General features: G+C 37.2%; 2 protein-coding genes across 2 annotated transcripts; one reads left to right on the top strand and one right to left on the bottom strand.

The window, feature by feature from the left end:
• Positions 1 to 2,838: 2,838 nt before the first annotated feature.
• LOC133301027 (uncharacterized) lies at positions 2,839 to 6,749 on the bottom strand. The gene is made up of 6 exons (XM_061500625.1): positions 4,639 to 6,749; positions 4,257 to 4,562; positions 3,662 to 4,151; positions 3,322 to 3,539; positions 3,197 to 3,203; positions 2,839 to 3,084 (listed from the first exon to the last, which is right to left on the bottom strand). The coding sequence occupies exons 1-6, from the start codon at positions 6,747 to 6,749 to the stop codon at positions 2,839 to 2,841; spliced, it is 3,378 nt and encodes a 1,125-aa protein (XP_061356609.1).
• Positions 6,750 to 12,761: 6,012 nt separating this feature from the next.
• LOC133301109 (AP2-like ethylene-responsive transcription factor AIL6) lies at positions 12,762 to 16,786 on the top strand. Its single transcript, XM_061500722.1, has 8 exons — positions 12,762 to 12,912; positions 13,149 to 13,689; positions 13,927 to 14,009; positions 15,507 to 15,595; positions 15,671 to 15,744; positions 15,828 to 15,878; positions 15,991 to 16,067; positions 16,276 to 16,786. Exons 1-8 carry the CDS (start codon positions 12,762 to 12,764, stop codon positions 16,716 to 16,718), a joined length of 1,509 nt encoding a protein of 502 aa, XP_061356706.1. The 3' UTR covers positions 16,719 to 16,786.
• Positions 16,787 to 18,257: the final 1,471 nt, after the last annotated feature.

Below are 18,257 nucleotides of genomic sequence, written 5' to 3' on the forward strand. Positions count from 1 at the left end.
ACAGAAAAATTAAATAGTCCACGACCCTGTTCAAGTGACATTGGATTTACAATTTACTACTTACGGTGGACGTATCTTGGGTTGTACTTGTCAGAATAAGGCTTGTAATATATCGTTGGAAAGCTTGTGACATGTAGATTATGATGGTTAAGTATAAGGATATTAGGAAAATTCTGGTAGCATGAGTATGAATTGGTGTTATGTTACATCTCAAAGTTACTAGTCTTGTAATTAACTAGTTTCAAAAGTTACTAGTTTTATTGGTGATAAATAAATTAAATAAAAATTTGATTTGCCTTCCTTTTGATTCATGATCAGCCCATGTAGAGCCATTTGGAGTGGGACTTACTGTTTTTCATTATTTATCAAAGTTGGTCCCTCCATTAATTATTATAGCCACTACTAGAAAATTCACAATCAGCAAGGGAAAAATTCCCTTGCAAAACAACCAAATTCCCTTGCAAAACCTGTCAGCGACGGAATTTGCGAGGGAACACGGTCCCTCGCTAAAACCCTCGTCGCAAATAGATTTGCAAGGGAAATTTGTCATATGACAATTCCCTCGCAAATTGCTACGGAAATTTTCCCTTACAAAAAAATAAATTTCCCTCGCTAACAACAGACCTATCTACAGTGTTTTTCCCTCGCAGATTGCGACGGAAATTTTGAGTATAATTTCCCTCGCAAATTTCCGTAGCAGAATTTGCAAGGGGAGTATTAAATTTCCGTTGCAAAATTTGCAAGGGAACTGTTTGATTTTCCCTCGCAAAATGCAACGAATTTTGCAAGGGAACATTTTGATTTTCCCTCGCAAAATGCAATGAATTTTGCAAGGGAACATTTTGATTTTCCCTTGCAAAATGCTACGAATTTTGCAAGGGAATTTTGAAAATTTCCCTCACAAATTCTGGAATTAAAATAAAAAAATGTATTAAACTTTTGTTAATTTTCCTGTAAACAACAAGGATTCCAAATGAACATAAATACATAAATTGAGCAACAGAAATCCAAAAAAATACTGGATAAACAATTAAATTAAAATTAAATAGTATATCAACAAAAGTGAACAACAACAACCATCAAATCTACAACTAAAATGTCTTTAAAGTTGTAGATATCTGAAGTCCTAAAAGAAGTAAAACATACAAACAACAACTAGTATGCCTCTAAAGTCCTAGCAAAGTCATCATCATCAGGGTCATCATCTGGCGCCGGTCCCTTCGACTTGTTGCAGTTGGCTTCCTTGTCCTGCATTAAAAGCCGGAGTTGTTCCTGCATTTGTTTCATAATGTCAGCTTGCTGCTTCATAAAGTCCGCTTGCTGAGTTAGCTGCTCTGTCGTTGCATGCAATTGCTCCTTCGTAGCATGCAATTGCTCCTGAATCTGGAAGTGGGACACCCTCATCCTTTTAAGCTCATCTGCAAATACATTATTATAAAACAGTAAGTTAAATGTTTAAAATAAAATATTAATAGAATAGAGATTGAAAATATAAAAGAATTAACTATGCATTGAGTTTACCTGCAGAAACACTGTCAACCTGGGTAGAGGGCCGCTTACTAGGCTTCAGTCGGCTAGCATATCCTCCCAGCCCGACCACCCTTCCTTTCTTGTTGAATCCACCTGCAGCTGTAACCAATATGTTCCTATTATCGGAATAGGAGGAGCTGGATTGACCGTCTGTCGCCGCCTGTGAGGACCTCTCCTCTTCAAATTTTTGATAATTTTCCTGCAAGTAAATAAAAACCAGCACACGTATGGACATGTAAAACATGACATAAATCATCATAGAAAAAACAAACGTCAAATAATAAATGATCAAACCGCTATTAGCTTCACTTTGGGGCCTAACCACCGCCTTTGACCAGCTTCAGGCTGCTGGGAATGAGTTCGCTCGAAGGTAGCCCAATCAATCTTTTCAGGCGGCACTTCTCCAGAAGCCTCCTGGAAATACAAATGAAAATCATTAATTCATTAGTTGCAAGTACGAATTGTTGAATACCGAACTAGAAAACAATTTATACTTACTATCCTTTGTCGATGCTTGCTGATTGGAATCGAGCCTCCAGCATATGTGGGTGTGTCCTGCTTGGCCCTATTTTCCTTATTTTGAGCAGATCTCTTTTGAAACTTAGGACAGTTTTTCCATTTTTCTTTCAATTGGATTTTTAAAGATTCACTACACCATGCATTTTTGCCTTTGTCATGTCTTACTTTATCCAGTTTATCTGCGAACATTGTGGTGGCTTTGTGATGCCAAGCTCTTGCCAAGTTATGGCGATCCTCGGGCAACCACCTATAATGATCCTGTAAATTGCCAATTTTTTCGATTAACACACAAATTGGTGACAAATGTGTAGTTAGTATACATTTTTGTAATAAAACATTAGCATTAACGAGATATACATAACTTACCAGGAATTCATTCATCCAACCATTTCGAGTTTCTTTAGGAACGTCTCCCCAGGTGCTCCATACATGTTTAAAATTACGGAATATTTGATTATCAATGAATTTCATGATCTCATCATAAGGTTCGAACCTGACAATATTAAATCAATTTATTTGATTATAACGATTGAGCAATGCTAGAAGCCACATTAGTACATCATTAGTAACAATTACAACTTACTCTGTGGTGCCTAAAGGACGAACCCATATACGTTTAGTCTGTGGATCACACCTCCCCCACTCTAGCTGAAGTGTCGAAGCAGCATCTCCTACCTCGCTTGCAGGGGATGCAGCCTGCAAAAGGGAAAAAATGTTAAGCATTAAAAAAGTTAGTAGAGAGATGCTTAAAAGAAACTATAATATATATCTAAATCACAAAATGATGGTTTACTTAACCAGCTGTGTCGGCCCCATCGGGTCAGTGGGAGTGTGAGGAAGTCCTGCACTTGCCATAACAGAGTCGGTGGTAGATGGTGATGATCCTATCCGAAGTGGAGGGAGGGATGAGGAAGCTGTACGACCTCTACTAGAGGGGGTAGATGATGTCGTCCTACCTCCTCTGCCACCACGGCCTGTAACTCGACCTCTACCGACATTACCATCACTACCAGTACGCCCATCCGTATGAACCATCTGTGAAAACTTATAAACATAATGCAAAAATTTATATAAATATCATAAGTATGCAATACGACGCCTACGACTATGGCCATCCATTTGTCACTAATGGATGCATACACCATACAGAGATCCTAAAAGATAAAAAATATAAATCATAATTGTATAATACATATAACATGTGGCCTGTGAATAAAAATTATTTAGTACAACAGATAAGCTTAAAGAAAGAATAACTGAAATCAATCAGACGATTCCTGTTCTTCGAATTCTTCTTGCCCACCTTCCTCTGGACTCTCATAATCATCGAATTCAGGCTCGCTATCTGAATAAATATCTTGTTCGTCATCGTCTGATTCCTCATTGTCCAATATAACAGGAATTAACTCTAACTCTCCAGTGGAATCAAAAAGATTGCTTGGCACATCATCCTCTGCAACATTTACAGGCAATTCATGTTCCCCATCATCCTGAAATGGATCAGTCACATCATTTGAGTCTGACTCCATCGACTTAGGGATAATATTCCGGGCTTTGGTTTTGATAACTCCTCTCCACCCTTGTTGGGAAGTAGGGTATAATGTGTAAATACTTGTTCCGCTTGTTGAGCAAGTATAAATGGGTCGTAGCCAAGTGCATAACTCCTTGACCAATTGACCTCAACATTTCCATACTGGTCAACTTTTGTCCCACGTGAGGTGTTATCAAACCAATCGCATTTAAAGAGAGTAACCGATTTGCCCAACTTGTAATCCAAAAGAATGATATCAACTAACTTCCCGTAGTAATCGCCCTTAGCACCGTCGACTTGCCCACCTCGACAACATACACCATAATTACAACATGACATATTTTGATTCGCTTCTACAGTTGCAAATCTATATCCGTTGACTATATATTTTCTGAATCGGGTGACAAATCTTGCAGCTCCACTTGATAAAATATATGCAACATCATGGACAACCGATTGGTTTTGTATGAAGTACTCCTCAAACCATTGAGGAAATTCAGACGTAACGTGTTGATCAACTTCGGAATCTGACCATAAAGGATTATTCGAACGTGTCCATTTGGAAAATTTTCTGTAAGGAAAAAAATATTATAAAACTCATGAGGATAACTACCCATAAACCAAATATAGTCGCGTAATGGAAACATCATCTCTAAGTTCAAAAATGAAATCTTACTCTATGTACGGAGCGACCTCTGCTGAGTTGTTTAGAATGTACCACTCCGCAACGTTCTTATCTCGTCCCTCTAGAATTGATGCCCTTTGACTTCCCACAGATCGGCCTGGATAATTAAATAGCGATATCTGACCACTCGTATCACCGCCATCATCATTTCGAGGGACTCCTCTCCAAGTTGATATACATTCAGGAGGATAATAGTACGATGCAAATTTACCAGTCTCTTCAACGAGATACGCTTCGGCGATAGATCCTTCAACATGCCTCAAGTTACTGACCTTCATCTTCAGTGTGCGTACAAACCTATGAATAGATATTAGGGTTTTGATAATTTGTAGCATCGTGTGACGCAATTAATATGTTCGGATAAAAAACTAACCTTTCAAATGGATACATCCATCTATATTGTTGTGGACCTCCAACCCTTGCTTCATAGGCCAAGTGAACAGGCAAATGTTCCATTGAGTCAAAAAACGTAGGAGGAAACACCATCTCTAATTTGCATAGTAGTGTTGGCACGCTCGACTCCAGATGTCTTAACCTTTCAACATTAAGTTGAGAAGCACAAATTTCTCTAAAGAACATTGAAAGTTCGGTCAATACACTCCACACTTTCTTCGGTAATGCTTTGAAAGCCCACAGCAACAATCTCTGAAAGAAAACATGACAATCATGACTCTTCATACCGAATAACTTTGCCCCGTTCATGTCAACACACCCTGACAACTTCGATGCATAACCATCTGGGAATTTAAAATCCTTAACCCAGCGCAACATTTCTAAATTCTGGACTTTATTCAGTGTGTACGGCGCTTGAGGTTTCAAAGTCCGCCCGGTTGGAGTTTCAACCAAATTTAAACCAGGTCTTCTGCAAATCGCCTTTACGTCCAATCTTGCATTTACAGTGTCCTTCGTCTTTCCCTTGGTGTCCATCACAGTATATAAAATATTGCAAAACACACCTTTTTTATTTCCCCTATATGGGTGATCGAGTGGCAGGAATCGTCGATGAGTGTCAAACCAACACACCTTGTGACTGTGTTGCAAGCTAAAACCCTTATTTTGTTCCAAACATACCGGACATGCAAGCTTCCCCGATGTCTGCCATTCGCTCAACATCCCATATGCTGGAAAATCATTTATTGTCCACATCAAGGCAGCCCGCATGGTGAAATTCTGCCTCAACGATACATCATATGTCAGAACCCCTGCACTCCATAACATGTTCAGCTCGTCTATCAGAGGCCTTAGATATACATCTATCTTCTTTTTTGGATTGTAAGGTCCAGGAATTAATGCCGTTAAAAATAAAAACTCTCTTCTCATGCACATCCAAGGTGGGAGATTATACGGCGTCACAATGACGGGCCAACAAGAATAATTCCTACCCGTCTGATTGAAAGGAGCAAACCCATCCGAACATAAACCAATACGCACATTACGTGGCTCAGCTGCAAACAAAGGATTCGCCTCATCAAAATGAACCCAAGCTTCGGCTTCTGATGGATGCGTCACATATTTTTCATCCCTACAATGCTCACGGTGCCATCTCATGTGACAAGCTGTTTGTTCGGAAGCATACAATCTTTTAAGTCTAGGCACAAGAGGAAAGTACCACATCTTGCTATAGGCTTCACGTGTCGTTTTCCTTCCGTCCCTCACAACTTTGTACCTGTCATGCTTACAAAACTCACATTTGGTGCGCTCAATGTAATCACCGTAATATAGCATACATCCTTTGGGGCAGCAATGAATCTTTGTGCATCCGAGCCCAAGCTCTTTCACCTTTTTCTTTGCTTGGTAAAAATCCTTCGCCAAGTTATTGTCTTTAGGAACAACCTGACGCATGAGCTGCATCCAGCCGTTGTAAGCAGACTCACTCATATGGTGATCACTCTTCAACTGTAGTGTTGCTAGGGTTGCTGATAGCGTTGTATGTTCAGTATGTTGAATATGTTCACAACCTTCCCATAATGGACGTTGAGCATCTTGAAGTATGTTGTAAAACTTTTCCGCTTCCGGATTAGGATCCTCTGCCATGTAGGATGGTTCGACATGAGTATCGGGTTCAAAATTTTGCCCAATCAACGGTCCCGCAGCATCCATAACCAATTGTTCATATTCGTTGAGGTTGTGTCGCTGACTAGTTTCCCCATAATAACCTCCTGGAATAGCATGTGCCTGCTGAATTTCCCCATGGATATGCCAACATTCATAGTCCGGCATGAAGCCCCATCTACACAGATGCTCCCTGACTTTGTCCGGCGTTTGAAATTTAAAACACTTACATTTCACACACGGACAACTGATAACGTTACTTGATGTACCTATTTGCTCCAGAGCAAATTGGATGAACGTTTCCAAACCCTCCAAGAATGCTCGAGTTAGTTGTCTTCTATCAGTTAGACGATTGTACATCCAACTCCTATCATGATCGTCTTCCATACTCCTGACTTTGTAAATATCAGAAAACACAAGGCCAAATACCATAAATATCACGACATCAGATTCTATAGTAAGTGTGGAATTCAAATATCAGCAAACACCGAGTAATTGCCCCATATATGATGCAACTTACTGCCGTAAGTGGCAAACAAACACATGCATTCAACAATTCCAGCAAGCAACCAGAGAATGAGGGTAGTACACCAGAAAATGGGGACATACATTTAGGGGGAGCAAACAAAGAATGGGAAAGTACACAAGATAAGGGGGACATATTACGGGACACAGTTTAACATGTATACTTTGGTATGCATCATAACGCAAACACACAATAACATATGCTTTGTAGATTGTTACCTCAATATACAAACAACGACTGTTGAAAACAAATGGCACGTGCTAAGGATGCAGAAGAGAATATCCCAGACAAGATCCAACTGCGCCAAATTCACATAAATAAAAGTTAGTGTAGGTATTTAAATATTATAAAATAAAAGATACTAGTAGTATACGAATTAATAGATTTTAATATAAAATTTTATATTAGTTTTATTAAAAGAAACTCACTTTTGGATTGTTGTTTTTCTAACATATCTATTTCCTTCTTATAGTGGGCGACTAGGTAAATAAAAAGAATAAAAAGGAAAATAATAGTTTTGAATCTTTTATACTATTCAAAGCTATAAGGATTGCTTAACTTGGTGCTTTTTAATTTTATAAGATTTGAGTTCTATGTAAATCCGGCCTCCAAATTTATCAAAGCACCCTTTACGTTTCACAGGCAAATTGTCTGCATGCAGAAAAAAATATTGAAAAAAAACCTTAAACCAAGTGAAATAAGTGTAGGATGTAATCAAATTATAGTACACTTCTATTATTGATGAGTTGAAGAACAACATTCAAAATTGGTTGGATGTAATTAACTGCAATTATCCAATGAAGGCTCTAGCTCCAGCACTCTGTAGCATTACCCAAATAAAATTCTTATATTAATCTGTTATGTTTATCAATGAGAGAACTGGATAATGGCAAGTTTTTTTTAGGCTTTTATGAATATTAATTCCACCATGAAGTTATAACGGCCACAATACAAAACTGTTTTGAGTTTGCAAATGCAGCATTATATATGATAAAATAATATCTATCCAGACGCGAAAATATGGAGAGAGAAATCTATGAAATTTATGATTATATATTATATGATGATAACATCAGTATATAACCTACATTGTTCTGATTGAACCAGTCAAACATCATCTGCGCAATTTATACGTTTTTATAGGAGTTAGTTTCTGTAAATAGGGAGTTCTAATTTACATGAGTTTTATTTACATGAAAAAAAAACTTAAACCAATTTGAGCTCTACAATCCTCCCAAAAGACTTCTGAATTTCAACTATTGCCCCTCCAGAATGCACCACCTCTATTTAATAAGCCTCCATGCTACTTCCATGGTGAGAGATAGAATAAAACTAACAAAGGATGGAATCTAAAGGGTAACCAATTTTTATGCTATCTAAACATGCAAGCATGTAGTGATTTTTCATTCTTTTTGAACTCTTCCACCAGATTCATCTCCACTGACACACCTAAACTAAATATTTAATTTATTATTTTATTTTTGGTGTATAGGATTGTTAAGACGAAATGTCAAGATGCAAAGGTGTAAGCAAAATGACTTGGGATGATGTTTGGTCTTGGAATTAAACCGTTCCTAAAGAGATTTTATGTGGCTTAATCAAATGCTCTTGGACTTTTGAGTAAGATTGTCAGGACAGGCTAAATTCATAGAGTCAATATGTTTAATTATCCACATAAATTATGCAGGTTAAGTTTGAAATTTATTGACACATTCAAATTTATTTGCATTTCTGACCCCACTTATTAAGCCTACAGGTTAAACTGAGCTAAATTGAAAATTAAAATACCCTACCAAATAGAAAAAAAAAATTAATGGAAGATAAAGATTAAAAACAAGCTTAGTAACAAAAGGTTATGCAAAAGAAGTGTGAGGACAATCAATTGCAGAAACAAGAGTAAACAGTTAATCTAAATCTACATAATTTGGTTTTCAAAAATGTTAGTTTTCAGTTCACAAGGGCGAGAATTCAGGGGAAAACTTCATCACGAAAATTCGTACAAGAAAGTGAGAATCTCATCCCAAAATTTTCACCCAAATTTCAAGAAGATACTAAACTGACCATAATTATAAAACCAAGTAGAACATTAGCAGTGAAATGAACACCATACAGAAGAGTTCAACATAGTGTCTATGAAACAACACATTTCAATAAGGGTGCAGAGAGCGTACCTTTCACGAAAACAAGGGTGCAGAGAGCGCCTTTTACTTGAAAATAAAATTTTAGAGAGAGAGAGAGAGAGAGTTGCAGAGAGAAGACAGAGAAGCCCTAACTCGCTCGCCCAGCAAATATCAAATACTTCAACCGCTGAACCTTCAACAGAGACGAGACGACGAAGAGGGCAACAACCGGTCGAAGGTGCAGAAACTGATGGAGGGAAACTGATGGAGGGAAACGGGAAGAAATGCAAGGGGGGAAATGGATGGAGGTGAAAAGTGAAAGTGAAAGGGGGGAAAGGGACGAAGAGCTTTTACACGATATACTATTGGAAATAGAAATTATTAATTCAATAATTCACTTATATACATACTTTTACAATTATAACTTTTACACAGATTTCAACCATATATTAATCACCCATAAAAATTATACATAATGAAAAAAATAAAAAATACACATTGAGTTTTATATTTTATTAAAATATCATCATATGACAAAGTTTATATATATGTGCAAAAAACTGGTCACAAAAAGTTAAAAAAATGAGAAATTTTTTTATAAGATATAACTTTATTTATTTAGAAAAGTTCAAAAAATTCCCCTTGTGGTATTACTTTTAATTACTTACACCTCTATTTTTTTTAATCACTTAATCCATTGTGGTTTTTTTCATCCACACCCCTCTTTAACACCATTAAAAAATTAATTAAGTATAACTATTCTACCATTCTTAGAATAAGAACATAAAGAGATAAAAAAAATCATATGTTATGAAAAATTAGAATACTTTTTTTTGGTAAATGAAAAATTAGAATACTTAATAAAAGACTAAAAGAAAAAATAGGAAAAAAAATCAAATGTATCTAAATAAAAAATAAGATCAAGTATATTAAAAATCACAGCACTGACAAAAAAGATTAAAAATAAAAAATATAACAATAGTCTAAATGAAAAAATATATATTGAAGACAAAAAAATAGAAGAACAAATTAACTGTAAGTTACACTCAATATTTATCATCGATCTCACTTATATCTACGGGCTATAGTTTTTTAATAATGTGAGCCATTAGATACAAGTGGATCAATAATCAAGAATGAGTGAAAGACTTCTAACTCTTACTCTGGTGCAAGAATATCATGTCCCATATATATATATATATATATATATATATATATATATATATATATATATATATGAGTGACATTTTTCATTTGTTTGTACAGTGATGACGATAAGGATGGATGGAGCGTGTTCTTTACCAGACTCCATGAGATGTAAACAATTGAAGAATATGGAAAGACGAACACAATCCCAAATGTCACATTAAATAAATAACTCAACAAGTACTTGTACCAAAAACTGAAGAGGTATACATATAAACAAGCTTATGTCCAAAATATATTCCAATTACCAGAAGTAACAACTTCAAAATCGCAACAGTCAGATTAATTAAATACAAGATAGGAGGACACTCACTAATTTTGAGAACAATCCAACGGTTGAGCAAAAAGATATTCCCCTTTGTATCTCATTGCTCGATACAGAGCAGGAATACCGACATCCTCTGTTTGTAATTGCACAAGTCCCTATTCAGAGCTCCAATCGACAAACTGACCGTTAGTACATGAAGTATAATGAGTGTAACCTTTGCTTAAAGTATTTCACCACGATCCAACGGTGAACTTAAGAAAAAAAAACATTCTCTCAAGATCGTTGGCTACAGTAGAATCGTACACACAAACCACCTTGGTTTGGAATTTTTGGTGATGTTACAGACCTCCAACCAGAAAAGCCACCGTTGGATATGAAGAATGATGAGTCGGGAATATGCCAACAAATCTCAGCTCGATCAGACGGTACATGAAGGAGATATTGTAGAATGATCAAAGACTGCTCCTTCCTTAATTATCCTGTGAAGTTTCTGAAATGGTTCCCTCTCTATTTTCTTTTATAGTGATTGATTTTTACACTCCCTTGTCTTCAAAATGATATTCACACACATAAAAAATGGTTGCTGAATATCTTGAACTGGGAACCCTAGCTTTTTTTATTGGGCTGAACTCTACTTTTAATTAAGTGGTTAAAGCCCAACTACAAAGACCACTGCCCTTTTTGGTCGCATCAGAAGCATGCGTCACTTTTCATTCATTTGTACAGTGATGACGACGATGATGGCTAGAACATGTCTCTTTAAGACATTTTCCTTTGCTTCTCACAGCCAACTCATTTGTACACACACATTAAATTTCAACATAATCTTATTTTTCCTACGATTAGCTGACATAGGCACTACTATCACTACATGAACTCAATGTCTGCCACAAAGGATGCGACGACGCATTTAATGACTTTTTATCATACGCATATTGCATATTTTCTATATAGTCTTCTCCTACCTATAATGGCAAATTCCTAAATTAAGCCCTTTTAAATTTGATTAATATGTTATTTTTGAATTTTGTGAGGGAATATACATCCCTCGCAATTTGCGAGGGAATACTAATCCCTTGCAGTTTGCGAGGGAAACAGCGAGGGAAATTGTGAAATTTCAGTTGCAATTTTCAGATCCTAGATCTTGCAAGGGAACTTCCGTCGCCATTTTTTTCACTCGCTGTTTCCGTCGCAGACTTATGATTCTTGCGAGGGACTAAATTTCCCTTGCAAATTGCGAGGGAATTGCGACCGAACTGTAAGGGATTCTCCGACGGAAATGTAGTAACGGAAATCATACCTATTTTCCCTCGCAATTGTTTTTCCCTTGCAAATTCCGTCGCAGCTTGCAAGGGAATTTTTCCCTCACAAATTTCCCTTGCTATTCGCGACTTTTCCAGTAGTGATAAATATCCACTATTGTAACACACCTAACGTGGAAACACGACTTTTGTTTGGTACATAGGACTTTTTTCCTTCTCATGAAAAGAGAGTTTTAGTCCCAAATTCCTATTTCATTTTTGACCACCAGTGTGCATTTATATTAATTTGTTTTAAGAGACGCTTTTATTTAAAAAATATTTTTTAAAAAAGGGAAGCATATTTAAGAAAAACGCAGAAAGTAGGGGAACAAGAGTTACTGGTTTGAATATTGTTTGTGGACAGAAACCAGCTTCCGGGAGAGCTGCATGTAAGACAAGTGTGTGCGAAACGCACACACCATTAAATCCGGAGGGCATTTTAGTAAATGAAAGAACAATCTCCGAAACTAAAACCAAAACCCCTATCAAAACAAATCCTTCAATTTTCCGCCAGCCCGGATCTTTCGCGACCTTGCCTTGAGACAAATTTTCTTCACCGCAGGCCCAAAAGTCACTTCTCTTCATTTTTTTATTTATTCATTCCCCTTTCTACTTTCTCTCCCTATATCTCTATTCCAAATCACACACACCTCTCTCTCTGCTTTTACGCTGAAACGCTTGCTTCCTATTATATATAACTCTTTCAACTCTCTCTCTCTCTCTCTCTCTTACAAGTTACTAAAGAGCCTGCATGCATTCTGCTTCTTCATCTAATTTCCCCACCCCAAAACAAAACACTTGATTTTATTTTTTCACCCTTTTTTAATTAAATAATAGTAGTAGTACACCCGCATGGTGGAGTAGCTAGCTCTGTTGGTTCAAAGAGTAACGCATTTGGGCCTTTATTGTACACATCGAAGCCTTTTTTGGTTTTGTTTTTATAAAACTGTTCTTGTTCAGAAAACTTTGAACAGCATTCTACAGTTTGTAACAACATCCTTCGACCTTTCTTACTCTTATCAAATGGCTCGTGCGACTAACTGGCTATCGTTTTCGCTGTCGCCCATGGAAATGCTCAGGTCCTCCGAACCACAGTTCGTTCAATACGACGCCGCTTCAGCTACTTCTTCTCATCATCATTACTTCCTCGATAACTTGTATAACAACGGTAACCATAACTATAACCGTAGCAGCTACTTCTGCTGCTACTGCTACTGCTACTACCGCACCGCACCGACCCGACCCAGCTTTTTATTCTGCACTCTGTTTTGCAGATATTGTTGACTATTGACCATTATCTTCTCAAGCTTTAATTTTTTTTTTTTTTTTTTGTAGGGTGGGGAAACCCAAAGTCTGAGGTATTATACGGTGCGCAAGTGGAGCAAAATCTGAACGAGAGTAATAAGGAACAAGGGCACGGAACCATGGCGGAACCACCGTCTCTTTTTCTAACGAGCTTCATGGACTCATCATCGCAGTTGCAGAATCTAAACCAGCCACCACCCCCGCCGAAGCTGGAGGATTTTCTCGGCGATTCTTCCTCCATGATGCGCTACTCCGATAGCCAAACGGAGACCCAAGACTCTTCCCTCACTCACATATACGACCACCATGGTGGTGGCTCCGCTTACTTCGGCGGCGACCACCAAGATCTCAAGGCCATAACTGCCTTCCAAGCTTTCTCCACCAACTCTGGCTCCGAGGTTGATGACTCTGCCTCCATCGGAAAAGCGCAGCAACCTTGCGGCAACGAGTTCGGGACTCATTCCATTGAGTCATCAGGGAACGAGTTCGCCTTCTCTGCCTCCACCGCCGCCGCAGCTACCGGTACTTTGTCTCTCGGAGTCTCGCAGAGTTCCGAGAAGGCCGTCGTCGCGGCGGATTCCGATAGCTCTAAGAAGATCGCCGATACCTTTGGCCAGCGAACTTCAATTTACAGAGGAGTTACCAGGTTACCGTTGTGCTTATGTGAATACTGTTTTTGTTTTTGTTTTATTTTGTTTCTATATTATTATGCTTATGAAATGAAAGTTTTATTTTTTTTCACCCCCAAAGGATCTTTTGTGGACTTTGGAAAAAGTAGAAGATAGCATAGATATTTAGTTGTTGACCATGGTGTGTGAACGAGGTCAAGATCATAAATTTGTCTTCTTCTCACACATCTATTTCATGTTTGATTCTGCTGCAGACACCGATGGACGGGTAGATATGAAGCGCATCTATGGGATAACAGTTGCAGAAGAGAGGGTCAAGCAAGGAAAGGGCGTCAAGGTCTCTTTCTCTCTCCATCTCCATCTCTATCTCTCAATGAACAAAGTTTAGAGAATAATGAAAAAAGAAAAGAAAAGAAAGAGAAATAGGGTTAGATTCTGTAAGACTGAAAAGTGGCTTGCATGCATTGAAGGTGCATTAATGGTTGAAGTGTTGTAGGACACCTGGGTTTCTATCACAACAGTCTTTTTTATGATTGACTGATGGTGGTATATAACATTATATACTAATGCTAATGCTGCTAGTACTTGTTACTTTCACTGCGTTTTCTCTGCAATTTTTTTTTTTTCTTTCAATTGATTTGATACAATGTGCCGCCATTTTGCCCCATGTGAGTCGGTTGCCTTTGCTTTATTGTCTGCTTAGACATGCTACTGAAGAGACTAATCTCTCAGGTATCTGTGCATCCTCTCTACCCTCTCATGTTTCGTACACCTTTGGTGTTGACGCCACTATGTCCAATATCTCTCTTCCTTATTAGTCATAAGTCATGACTGATATTTGTTGTGTTAAGGGGCTTTAACTTTTGCTTTTGCTTTCCACTTTCCAGTGAAAGCTGGGTTTGACCACATCACTCCCATATTCAAATTTGTACTTGCTTACAGTTGAGGTGGTGGAGCGTTCCCACTGTTAGCTTATAAAGGTTTTTGACAGTGGGTCTGGCCCCTCTGATAAAAATGTCCTCTTGGTTCTGAAACTAACTCACGGGATTTCTTAGATCTTATGTTGCAGAGACAAATAACATTAATAAAAAATATTATGATCACTTTATTGCAAGAAAGAGAGGGCCAAAATAAAATTATAAAGCATTCTGTCTATAATGTATCCAGTGAGAAGTGGACAATTCGGCGTTTCTTTTTTCCTCCTGTTTTTAAGTGCCGGTATATGTCTTTGACTATGAGCTACCTAGTGGGATTATTGAAAACTTATCAACAGGAAAAGACACTCAAAACTATACTTTAAAACAAATAAAATCAATTTTTATCTTTAAATTAGTGTTAATAGTTTCCCTTTTTGGTACAATTAAAATTTGATGAGTTCTTATAGAGAGAAAAGAGGATGATGGGGTTGATGGAACTCATCCAGTGTATAGTTGTTTTCAGTCCTTCGTAAAGGGTGTTAGAGAGAGGGAAAAAAAAGGTAAAAAAAAAAAAAAAAGTTGCTTGTGCGCATGCACCGTGGCAATTGGCGAGCATAGGACCACTTTTCTTTCGTCATTTGCATTTTTAGGCTAAAAAAGTAATTTTGGGCAGATAATTTTGACTATTCCATTGGCTGATCTTTGATTTCTTGGCTTTTCCTCTGCATGGAACGTGACTTGGTGCATTTCTGGCTGTCATTCACGTATTTGACTCTTCTACAGTTTATTTGGGTAAGCAATGTTTTCAGTTATTTTTGTTCCAGAATGCTTCTCACAACCTATCTTAAGCTGGAGTATTGTCGTATTATTTTGAAGAGATGTTTTTGTAACGTAGTAAAAATTATCATGGCTATCAGGTGGATATGACAAGGAAGAAAAGGCCGCGAGAGCTTATGATTTGGCAGCTCTAAAGTACTGGGGTCCCACCGCTACCACCAACTTCCCTGTAAGAGTCACTTCTTGTAAATGGATCGTTATTGGAACTTGGCATCACTTAGCTTATTTCTATCTTATTTCTCAGGTTTCTAATTATGCAAAGGAATTGGAAGAGATGAAACATGCAACAAAGCAAGAATTTATTGCATCACTGCGAAGGTTTGCATGAGTTGGCCTTATTAAACTTTTAACACTGTAGTACTTCTATGCAACTATTGAAAATTGGATTTCCATTCATGCAGGAAAAGTAGTGGTTTTTCAAGGGGAGCTTCCATATACAGGGGTGTTACAAGGTTTGGAATTTTAAATGATTTAACATATTATTAATGCGTGTTTACATTTTGTTACTGTTGTGTAACTTACGTACCCATGGTCCTATGTTTTTATATTTCTTGGATCCTGCAGGCATCATCAACAGGGTAGATGGCAAGCAAGAATTGGCCGTGTGGCTGGAAACAAAGATTTATACTTGGGGACATTCGGTAAATACTTTAGCTTCCATGGTTCCAATGTTATAAATGATGATTGGATTGTTAGAATAGAATATATGGTAAACGTAAGAATGACTGGTATAATCTAGAACTTTATTGTAGTTTTGCTAACTTAAAGATTAAAACAGTTCTTTTCATTTATACTAAGTAGAATATTCTAAATATAATCAATCATCTAATCCATTTCACATGGTAACAGCAACTGAAGAGGAAGCAGCAGAGGCATACGATATTGCAGCAATAAAGTTTAGAGGTGCAAACGCTGTAACAAATTTTGAGATGAATAGATATGATGTGGAAGCCATAATGAAGAGTTCTCTTCCAGTTGGTGGGGCAGCAAAAAGGTTGAAGCTTTCTCTAGAATCAGAGCAGAAACCCCCTCTGAGCAGTACTCAGCAGAACCAACAGTGTGCAAACGTGAGTAGCAGCATCAATTTCTCAGCCATTCATCAGCCAGTTGCTTCAATCCCTTATGGAATTCCGTTTGATTCAACAACAGCATATTATCATCACAATCTCTTCCACCATTTTCATCCTTCCAATGCTGAGTCAGTTGTAACTTCAACCAATGCAACTGGAATGACTGCACTGCCACCAGCAGCAGCAGCTGAGTTCTTTATATGGCCTCATCAGTCATATTGACCTAATCAACTAGTGTCATCTTTTGCTAATATCATCATGGTTCTGCTAACAAGTCAAAAGCTATAGTCCCTGGCATAGTTCAGCTGACCCGCTTCTCTATAATTAACCCCTTAGCTGCTAAGAAAGAAAGATATGAGGTTTTTGTGTTGGTTAGTCTTAGTTACACTAGGATGCTGGATAATGTAACTAACTTCTCAGAAAATGAGAAATGTTTTGAGTTGTGCATTATAGTTTTGCACACAAGAATTCCTAAATACTTTTTAACTTGCAGCAGTAGTATGATCACCTTTCTTTTATCACCAATTTAGCTGTGCTTTTTTTTTTGTGCTTTTTTTTGTGTGTTTTTGCAATTTATAACATTCTTGTGGATCATAAAACTGAATAGGCGTTAGTTACCTCGGTTAATAAGCAAATTAATCATGGACCTTTTTGAAAATATAATTCCCCTTCAACCAAATGTGTGGAACTTTGGAAGTTGAGGTGACTTATTGATTTCTACGTAATTTCTTAACAACTTTTTAACGGACGTTTGGTACTGGTAATTTTATTTATCGGTATAAAAATTGTTAAGGTAGTGTTCGGTTCGGGAGAAATTTTTTTAAAGTGAGTAAATGTAATTACAAGGAAAGATGTTGGAAAGTTAGTTTGGTAGGAAAGTTTAAAAAAAGTTGTTTGGTAGTACAAAATATTACTAGGAAAATTGGGTTAAATATCTTGATGTGTGTTTGGTTGAAAATAAATCTTTGATGGGAAAAATAATGACAATTACGAAATTAACCTTTTAGTAAATATAATGCATTTTTCAACATGTATTCTCGATTCTTTTTGTCAGACATGTGCAGTGAGGTATCGCACGAAGCTGAAATAGAAAGAGAGACCATTAGATTTAAGGCAACGGCTGAGGTGTTGGGTTAAATTTTAATGAGATAAAAATAGAAAATAGAAATGTGAAGAGTTTTCTGGTGAAGAGTCATGTCTTTAAGTTTGTGTCAGTTAGAATATTAATGAGTCAGTTATGTCAGTTAGAATATTAATGAGTCAGTTATAAAGTAATGAGGGTGTTATGTGTGGAGTTATGTTGGTCAGTTTTATAACTTATAAATAGCCTTTGATAGTTTGAATGAAATGTAGATCAAGAGATCACGAAAAAAAGAAAAAGAGCAAGAAAGCAAGAATAGAAAAGAATTTTTTTTTTTTTTAGATACAAAGTATGGTTGTCTCTTGCATCTGGGTGGATATTCAATTCTAACAAATTGGTATCAGAGCTTGGGCTATGGAGGAAAAGAACGAGATGGAAGTGCCACTCTTTTATGGAGATAAAGATGAAGCATTGGTCTTCTTACTTTGTCTAAAAGAATATTTTCGGAGAGAAAAAACATTTGAAGAGGACAAATGGCATGAAGCTTTGAGTAGATTCAGAGGAAGCGCAATCAAATGGTTCCGTACATGGGACTGCCGCAATTTTAATAACATGTGGAAGAATTTTCAAATAGCCTTTATAGCGAAATATCTACCTGGACGGTTTGATCTGATTGATGA

Source organism: Gastrolobium bilobum, unplaced genomic scaffold, assembly GCF_033153095.1.
Source record: "Gastrolobium bilobum isolate Gb01-03AN ecotype WA unplaced genomic scaffold, APGP_CSIRO_Gbil_v1 utg11781, whole genome shotgun sequence".
In the NCBI taxonomy this organism is placed as follows: Eukaryota; Viridiplantae; Streptophyta; class Magnoliopsida; order Fabales; family Fabaceae; genus Gastrolobium; species Gastrolobium bilobum.

Excerpts from the sequence above, each read along its gene's own strand:
- LOC133301027 (XM_061500625.1), bottom strand. The coding sequence starts at position 6,749 with ATGGTATTTGGCCTTGTGTTTTCTGATATTTACAAAGTCAGGAGTATG. Across the intron at positions 4,563-4,638 it reads TGGATGTATCCATTTGAAAG|GTTTGTACGCACACTGAAGA; the intron begins GTTAGTTTTTTA and ends ATCTATTCATAG. Across the intron at positions 4,152-4,256 it reads GAGGTCGCTCCGTACATAGA|AAAATTTTCCAAATGGACAC; the intron begins GTAAGATTTCAT and ends TTTTCCTTACAG.
- LOC133301109 (XM_061500722.1), top strand. The coding sequence starts at position 12,762 with ATGGCTCGTGCGACTAACTGGCTATCGTTTTCGCTGTCGCCCATGGAA. Across the intron at positions 15,596-15,670 it reads CCGCTACCACCAACTTCCCT|GTTTCTAATTATGCAAAGGA; the intron begins GTAAGAGTCACT and ends CTTATTTCTCAG. Across the intron at positions 16,068-16,275 it reads TTTATACTTGGGGACATTCG|CAACTGAAGAGGAAGCAGCA; the intron begins GTAAATACTTTA and ends ACATGGTAACAG.